At 38.5% G+C, this 9,340-nt stretch overlaps 1 protein-coding gene across 2 annotated transcripts in view; it reads left to right on the plus strand.

Annotated features, from left to right (window-relative positions):
• The window catches only part of DHRSX (dehydrogenase/reductase X-linked), a 168,435-nt gene extending 159,914 nt beyond the window's left edge, over positions 1–8,521 (plus strand). For both annotated transcript variants that reach the window (XM_035542092.2, XM_035542090.2), the window contains one exon: positions 8,062–8,521. In XM_035542092.2, coding sequence (XP_035397985.1) covers positions 8,062–8,259 — 198 coding nt within the window. In that variant the 3' untranslated portion in view covers positions 8,260–8,521. The remainder of the gene's footprint in view (positions 1–8,061) is intronic.
• Positions 8,522–9,340: the final 819 nt, after the last annotated feature.

Consider the following 9,340-nt stretch of genomic DNA (forward strand, 5'->3'; position numbering starts at 1 on the left):
TGTAAAGTTGAGTACTTGCTTCTGTTTGAAAATTGCCTAAAACTAAACATTATTCGTCTAGTCCTTCATTTCAGCAGCTTAGAAAATGCAAAGTATGGATCAAAAAACACTCTCACTCGAATCATTGGGGTTATGTAGCACTTCTAAGTGCGTGAGATTCAGCTTGAAATTAAGATGTAAATTTATTTTTGTGCATTTAGACATCTGCAAGTGAATTCAGTGTTGAAGCTGACATTTGAAGCCAATAGAGATTTCTTCAGTGGGGCCTAGAAAGCTGGCTGGCCAACAGGGGTTTCGTTAAGCTGCCTGATAACATAAGCATCTGATGCTATTTGAAGTGACACATGAGGTCCTGCTCAGACTGGAGCAGCTGCTTTGGAAGGGGCAGGCTCAGAGCTGTAGCTGCTGCTGTCCTTAGTAAACCTTTGCTCATGTTTTGAGTCTGACCGAAGAGCCATCCTAGGGCTTCAGAGTCGAGCTGCTTGGCAATTTTCCAGCAAAAGAGGTTTCTCAGAAAGTATCTCTCTGACACAAAAACAAAATGAAACCTTCCACCAACGCTTCCATCAGAAGATTTGTTGGAAGTCAGGCGTTGAAGCCTGCATGCCTGCCTGCTCCTTGGGCTCCCTGAGCAAAAGGCTGACCCCTGCAGTCTGCTGGGGATATTTTCTTTCTTCTGTGGGCTACTTTGTCTCCAGGCTTCTCAGCCACCTAGGTAAGAGCTGATGTGAAGATAAGCCAGGCCTTGTAAGGATCTCTGTGTACCTGGATTTTTTTTGGAAATGTCTTTCTGGGAAATTGGGTTTCAATAGGAAGAGAAAGAGATATTCAGGATTCGATACCCCTTGTGTCTGTTTGCCAGCTATTTCTGCTTCTGTTCTGTACAGCATCTTCTGCTAGGATGCTTAGGGAAAACCTTCTCTCTTTCCCAGAATAGTAATGAATGATTTATGTTATAAAAGCTCCTTTCCTTCAACATTTTTATTTATTTATTTATTATTATTATATTTTAGTTTTAAAATTGCATTGTGTTCTTAATTCATCAATGTTTCACCTTTTATTATATATTAGTATCTTTGATTCAAAAATGATTTCTATATAGCTACGACATTGTCAGGAGAAAGGCTTCACACTTTAACTCTGCCATTTCTGTTTGCAGTTGCTGTCTCTTTTAAAGCTGAAATTTAAAGAATTTTATTATGGAGTGAATTTATTAAAGAATTCTCTTTGCTGCAAGTTAGGGGTTGAAGAGGAATTAATTTGATGATGCTGACTGGGTCTCCAGGGAGAGCTGGATATTCAATAAAATATCTCTATCTCTTTTTGGTCTATAATCAAGGCAGAGATTAGATAGAAAGGGAATAATAGAGAGCTACATAGAAAAGAATAGGAAGAGAGACAGAACACAGAGGGAAACCAGGACGTTTTAGTGACGGCAGAAATCTCTCCAAAGCTGTGCTGCAGACCTCTCTGGCAGCATTGATTTCCTGGGGATCTGACAGTTGATCCTGGCCACAGGTGTTATCAGGACTTACACTCACCTGCTACAGCATTATTTATCAAAGGTTGCTGGACACATCCTTACACCATAATGGTTTACATTCTAACTTTTGTTTTCAGCATTCAGTGTTTCAACTGATTAGTTTTTAGCTGATCACTTTTTGGCTTAAATTTTCAAAGCGATGATCACTTTTAGGAGGTGTAGACACTGCAGGAGTTACAAAACAAGTGTTGAGAGCACTTAGCCCGTGCATTCAGCAGGAGCCTGTGACAGTAGAGCAGCTGTTGTTATTTCACCCTCGAGTCTTGCATCCTTAAGTAACCTGTTCTTGAAATGTTTTGGTAGTTCACAGATCATAGTAATCAGTGCTTCCTGGAACACAAGTAATTTGTTTCTCACAGGTTTGTTTGCTTTAATATTCATGGGGACACAATCCCAGCTTCTCCATTTCTGACAGTTTTCAAACTATTTCATGTTGTAGTGGCTTCATGTTTGCCTTCATTCTTAAGAGTCAAACAGTGCAGTAAGGGTGACTGGGGCTCACCCCTCAATTAACTGCCAGCAAGTAAATAAAAGACTTTTGTAAACCATGTAACAGTAATTTAGTGCTCTCATTCCTGTTGCTAAGCTCCACTGTGCATATGTGTAGTATTGCTCAGAGATCCCAGATGATCTTTCTGGTGAGGTGTATATTCAATTTTTCAGTCCAGAGGCAAGTCAGCAAAATACTAACATTTGCAAAACATTATCAGAGTAATGTTGAGAAAAGTAAAGGAACCTTGGAAAAACTGCCCAAGTATTCAGGCCCCAAAGATGGCTTATTTAGCTCTTGCTGTGTCTTCATAGCTTAAATCTGGGAAATGTGTTACTATCTGGAGACACACCTTCTTGTTACCTGATCCAGGAATGGTCTGATGGAAGATCACCTGTTTGAAAAGAGAGGCCACAGAGCAGACACTCTCAAGCTCCCTGCAAAAGCACTGAATGTCCTTTTAGCTCATTAACCCACAAGTAGATTTTCCATATTAGCTGGAAACTGCATGATGTAATGGATGTGAGTACATGAGACAGGACCACCATTATAAAACCATGAGTCTCCTCACCAACCTACTTAATATTGCTTCTGAGGGGTATTCCACCAATTCTTAATATATTCCCCATCACTAACTGTATGGATAAAAGTGTTTTAACATCTTTTTCCTCAGCATTAAGTCATTTGCCAGCATGCCAGGCAGTCCTGGGTGCACATCTGCCCGTTTGGCCCATCATTCCTGTCCCTCAAAATGCAACTGCAATGTCAGTCCCTCAATTTGCCAGCTGTGTCCTGCACTCCATTCTCTTTGCTCAACCCTCTCAGCTACCATCTCTCATGATGGCAGCATCCTGAAGTCATTAAATATGATCCAAATACAATCAGCTGACCGAGATGAGGAAGCAGTGGGTGAAGCTATTCCAGAGTAATAGTCCTACTCTTTCTGATACCAAGTTTAGTATCACTACTGCTTTTTCAGTCATATAACTCTATCAACCAGTGCAATTTGAGGTATATCAATGCCGTCCAATTTGAGGTATATCAATGCCGTCCATTCAAACTATTCATTGTTGTGTTTAAGGCACATACCAAGGCCCTCATTATTTGTTGGTAGCCACTGAAAATGCTACTGGGAAAGTGGATGGGTTTCAGAAAAGGAATCATTTAAGCTTTGTTTCCTGTCCAGTTTCCTGTGGTTACCAATGTCTGTACCATGCAGCCTGGAGCCCTGTAGCGATACTGTCTGCCCAGAACTCTGAGCTATGAATCAGATGGAGGCAGAACTGGATGAGTACAGGGACAGTGTACAGCCATCACGTATAACTGGTGCAGACATGACTTCCAAAGAGTTAAGGTCTTGTGCCTGTTGTAGACAAATGAAACGGATGTGACATTTCATGGCTATATGGCTGTAGGGACTGACCATCATCGGCTAACACATTTTGCAAGCATTAGCACCTAGTATTGACAAGATTATATGGCACTTAAGAATGTATTAATCAAAATGTGTTAACTGGCAAGTCTTAAATAAATAAATAAAAACATAAACCCTTCTAGTATATGTCCCAGTTTTGCACAGAACAGAATATTCCATTTGATGCTGAGGGAAAATTATTCTATACTGATGATTTACACTTAGTATTAACTAAATTCCTTTTTTAATTTAGAAAAAAAAGGAATAACAAGGTTCTTTAAAACAACATCATCTTCATTGGGCATAAATAGTGCAAAAATAATGTCACTTTTTTGTATATAGACTGCGTTTTGCTTAAGTGAGCTGGTCTCAAGTTATCTTTTTTCTCTTTCTTTCACAGTCTACCCATGTAACAAGCAATACAAAGATATGTAATTTAAATTGAGCCCTTGTTTGCAGTATGAAGGCATAATGAAAACAAATAGTTAATTGCAAAAGATTATGAACACAAAAGACTTGATCAATACTGTAACAAACAAAATCATTCAAAAACTGTTAAGCATAAATCAGTTCTATTTGGATATGAGAAATATATTAATTACAGTTGTGTAGATATTAATGTAATAAAAATTTGTAAACAAAGTTCCAATTAAAAAAAGTTGAGCACAAGTTGGTAACTTAAGGCTGAGGAAGCATTGTGCAATTTATAGGAATCCCTTTTGTTCTAGGACAAGTCCAGTCAAATCATAACTGCTGTTATTGATCCTTTATGAAATGTATATTATTCTGTTACTCCTTTTTTTTTTTTTTCCCCCTAATTCTGGCAAAGTGTATAGTATCCCCTGTGATTGGAACGGTACTTGTTATTACTGCCTATCTACCTGCAGCTTTTGGTAATAACTCAGTCACAAAGATGGTAACTCCTTCCTGTTTGTGTAGATCATCATGGCAAACATCCTGCGTTTTGTAGATCATAGTATTCAACGAGTAGCTGGCAATTTCTCTGGCCTGCCCTCAGATACTCTCCTTCCTAGAAGGGGTATCTAAGGATGGATTATATATGTTTCTTTGGCACTAGTCTCTTGCTTGTGGCCATTTTCTTTTCTAAGGGCTTTTTGGTTCCTCCTCATTTTTTGATGAGATATCACATGGTAAAAGAAGAGCTGTGGGACGGCGAGGAATGTTGGCAACCAGGAATGGGGCTGCCACTGCTGGAACAATTCATATTGTTCATCTGTCTGGATAATCATGAATTGCTCCAGTGTTTGCAACCTTCTCCCACCTTCTTCCTTCCCAAGAGTTCCTCAGGCAACCACAAAGAGGCAGGATGTGTGCAAGTGCCCGTGTGTCTGTACATGTTGCTGTCGGTCTATGGTTGTGTAGTAGATCCAGCACTTTGGGAAAGAATCTTGACTGCGCATAGGCAGGTGGATGTAGTGTGCTTTCATGTAGGTATGGACATGATCCAGAGGTGGAATTACAACATGCACATCCTTCCAGCCTCTGAAAACAGACAGTTCATCCACTCATCCAGAAGGCCAGGGCACTGCTGGCATAGGGTTTCCTTTTTACCTTCATTAAAACACAAAACATACCAAAACAATGAAGAGATTCTAGAGTAAGGAAATATTAAAGCTTTCAGTATTAATTAAGCACTCAGAAAATGGGACAAGACAATTAATTAATCATACATATGCAACTCTGTTCCCCTTTGCACTGGAAAAAAATGTTTTCCTTTAACTTAAATTAGTATACGCTAATTGCTTGATATATTGTAGTATATTTTCCCTTATGTGTTAAGATAATTGCTGTGAGCAACAGCTGGTAGATGGTTCCTAGCACGCTACCTGAGAATCCTGTAAATGGGAAGTTTGCACTGAGCCTAATACTCAGCATACTGGATATGGTACACAGGATGAAAATCAAGTTAAATCTAATGAAAAGCTACACAAGCAGGACGTTAATGGATTGTGATGATGTCACTGTGCTTGTAAGACTGATCACAGTGTGGCCATTTAAGCACATTTATTATCATCTGAGCCTGCTCTATATTTTTGTTATATTGAAGAATAAGAAACAATTTGCTGCATAAAATGGTTTGGTAAAGATCTACTGGAACTGCATGAATAAAACCAACAACTGACTTTCAATTCATATATAGTCTTTATTTAACACATTTGATATTGTTTTGACTAGATCCCCTTCTGGTGGGTAACTTACCTGACATATCAAAAAACAAAAGTCTTGATATATTCTGAATAACCTGAGAGACCCTTCCCATCGAATTAGCAAAGGCACATGGTATTTCTGATGTGGTGGGAAGATGCATACAGACCAGACTGTCTGAGACTGTAGAGACTCTGCTCATAAGACCATAATCTCAGAAATTCTGCCCAGACATTCACTTTTTTTTTTTTTAAAGCATTTTAGTTATGAGCTGTTGTCATTAAGATTTGCGAGTCATTGACATTGACATTTATACTTGTTTGTGCTGGAGAGCTGTTGAACTCAGGAACATAATGTCCAGTGAACCATCGCATGAAGTAATGGTTTATCTGTGTCACTAGATTTTTAATTAAAGCATAGCAGTGCATTAAAAACTTTCGGCTTTTCTCTGTCATCCAGAATAAGTAGTATAAAATATAAATGCTTGTATTCACAATTACTCTGCTACTTTACAGCATTAAGATATTTTATATCTCATCATAACTGATCATGATAGTAGCCACTGGATGAACGTGTTTTAGTCAACACAGAAGCCGTGTTTTTGAGTCATCCTGATCCTACAAAGAATTATGCATGAGTATAATTTCATGTTGTTTAAATAATCTACTGGATGTGAATAGCACTATTTCCCATATGATAAAAAAGGGTGAAGTAGTAGTAGTATAGTACTAAGAGGTAAAAAAGCACTTTGTAAGCATTGAGCTTTTCTAGGTGGCATTTCACAGAATAGACAAGACATCTTCTTAAAAAAAATACTCCAGAAGTACCTGGGCCTAGGGTGTTGTAAGATATTGACTGATATCTAACTGAGTCCACCGGAGAGCTAATTTATCATCTTATTTCATTAGATGATACTTAGAATAGGAAATGTTGTATTTTGTGATAACTTACGGTAGAAACTGGCTGTTTTATGGCCACCGAAGAAATGTACAGTGGTATTACATTTCTTAGAGACCTGTTGGCATCAGTAGCTTTTCCTTCAGTTTAAACACCTTCAGAGAGGGACTTGGCATGTAACCCCTGGAGCATGTATATTGGAACATAGTGGAGCTCTGGGCATGGGAGTGCAACAGCAGAGCAAGTTTCTTCTCCATCAGTTCACATTTTGGGTAATGGATCTGTGGTCATGCAGGGAATGTGTCTCCCTTGCAGATGCTGAGGGTGCTCTTCACCAGCGACAGTCGGGGAGGTCTTGCTTTGGGTGATGTTGCCTTATTGTGTGATTTGACATGGCTCTAATTTAGTTGTAAATGAGACTAAATGCCAGATGCATCATATAAACTAATGTTTGCTAATAAGTTGTGTTATATTTAGTGTGCAGCGAGAAAAAAGACAAGTTGTTTTTAAAATTATGTGAACCTTGTCACAAAAAGCTTCAAATGACTTAGAATTTTTTTTGTTTGTTTTTATTAGTCACTGAGTAACCTATTCAATACTGTCTCATTCATCAAGTGAGTTCTTCAGGAAAAGACATCCTGTCAGGTGTAGCAGACAAAGCAATGAACAGCATTGGTACTGTTAATGACTCGTAGAATGATATTGCAGGGATTGTAAAATGACACCTTATTATCTAGCAGACATTGTTCATAATTATATCACTGATAAAGACAAAACAGATCAAATGTTGTGTTGTAAATATGTCCTTTAATAAAATAAAATAAATGGCATTGTAATAAATTCGGTGATAGCTGTATGATCCTTCTGAATGGAAAATGGAAATGCTTTGCATATCTTCGGGATGAAAGGCATTATCACTCTCAGCTATTCACTTGTTAATTTTCATGTAATACTCATGCTATATCAGACATTATAGATCTTTCACCATTTTGCTTTATGATACTCCGTAAAATATAATTCCCTGGTTTACCTGCCTGCATGGATTGAACTGCCGAATCTCAGTTTGCTGTCGTCATTTTCATGATCTTTTGCACAAGTCATATTGTTACAATGAACACATTATGCATATAGCATAGTCTTCATCCTCCTTAGGCAGAGTACAGACCCCTTCAGTCTTGCAGAAATGAGTAATTATGCTGGGATTTTAATATTTCTGTTTGCTTTGGGGTTTATTAGCTCTAACTGTGAAAGCTCAATTATTTTATATGCTCCATCTGACTAGGTCTTGAAAAAATGGGTTAAAGTTTTCCATGTAACTGTTCTGTGGCTTTAAGCTATCTCAAAATAGTGCTGTGGTAAAAATGGACTGTACTCTGCCAATTGGATAAGTGGCATTTTTATCGTTACCAACTTGAGGTTTGCATAAGGACCACAAGTGGGATGAAAAACTACGGAAAACGATTGTCACTGGTAAGGTCCTGTGGTGAAACTTTAGTCTTCCATTATACCTGTCTCTCATGAATTTGTGTTTTGTTGTTGTTGTTTCTGCAGACTCCAGAGGAAGGAGCCTCTACAAGCATCTATGCAGCAGTATCACCCGAGATGGAAGGAGCTGGCGGCTGCTACCTTTACAATGAGAAAAGGACAAAATCGGCTGACATAGCATATGATGAGGAGTTGCAGAGAAGGCTCTGGACAGAAAGCTGCAAGATGGTTGGGATTTCTGATGAATCCAGCAGAGTTCCCTAGAAGAAGCCATTTCCAGCTGGGTAAATGAAATGTATTGAAAAACATCTTAGGTGAATTCTTGCAGCATCAGTCATCATCCTGGAAATCACTGTTCAATCCCAAAGGCAAACATGAACAGCTTTGTTCTTCACTTGAACCCCTAGTCTGCTAGGGTGTGGGGGGAATATTCCCACAGAGAGATGTACGTGGTTGGTTTTAAATCTAACCATCAGTTTTGTAAATCATGATGTTTCAGTCTGTGATTAAAATACAATCTTTAACCTTGTGCAGAGTTGAGTTTTCATTTTTTGTTCAACAAGAAAAGACTTCCCCTGGTGAGCATGGTGTGTCAGTGGCATGTTGAACCTAAGCCACTTTTGTACATACAGCTTACTCTTTTTTAGTCAGTTTTAAAAGTTGCAGCATTTTTCTTTAAGCTTCATTAATCTTTAAGACACTTTATACTGAATGTCAGCTCATTCTAATTCAAACATTTGGCATTCATGATAATTATGTTGTTTCTATCGTAACATTAGTTTTAATGTCAAAGTTCATCCAGAGGTTTTAAGTGAAGATGAGAACCAAAAAAATGTAAATAAATAAGGTCTTCAGATGGGATATGGAATTCAAATGTTTTCATTTGGAGACGGGTTAAAGGAGAGCCTTAAGAATGAGGAAGGAATCAGATGTAAAAATGGCAGCACTGGTTTTGGCAAAGAGTGCGGTTAGCCTGTTGTATCAGCTGTGGGCACGGAGTACTTGTTGCCTTTTCTCCTGAACCTGTGTAAACTTGTGTCTGCAACGTCTTGCATTTTCTTTGGCAAGGAGATTCACTTATCTACCACCTGTTACATGAACAGTCACCTCATTTGGTTGTTTTTGAGCCTGGTTCATATAAGTTTCAAGACTAGCATTGGTGATTTGGAAGAGACAATAAACAGTTGGTGCTCTCCACCTTTTCCACATTGCTAAGGCTTTTGGAAGTTGGAAACTTTCAACATGAACCTTTAAACTGTGGGGTTTTTTTGTTTTGTTTTGTTTTTTCCATTTTGAAGACTAGTCCCTGCCTACTTACTTACACGGGAGGCACAGGATATCTTCT

This window comes from Cygnus atratus, chromosome 1 (genome assembly GCF_013377495.2).
Source record: "Cygnus atratus isolate AKBS03 ecotype Queensland, Australia chromosome 1, CAtr_DNAZoo_HiC_assembly, whole genome shotgun sequence".
In the NCBI taxonomy this organism is placed as follows: domain Eukaryota; kingdom Metazoa; phylum Chordata; class Aves; order Anseriformes; family Anatidae; genus Cygnus; species Cygnus atratus.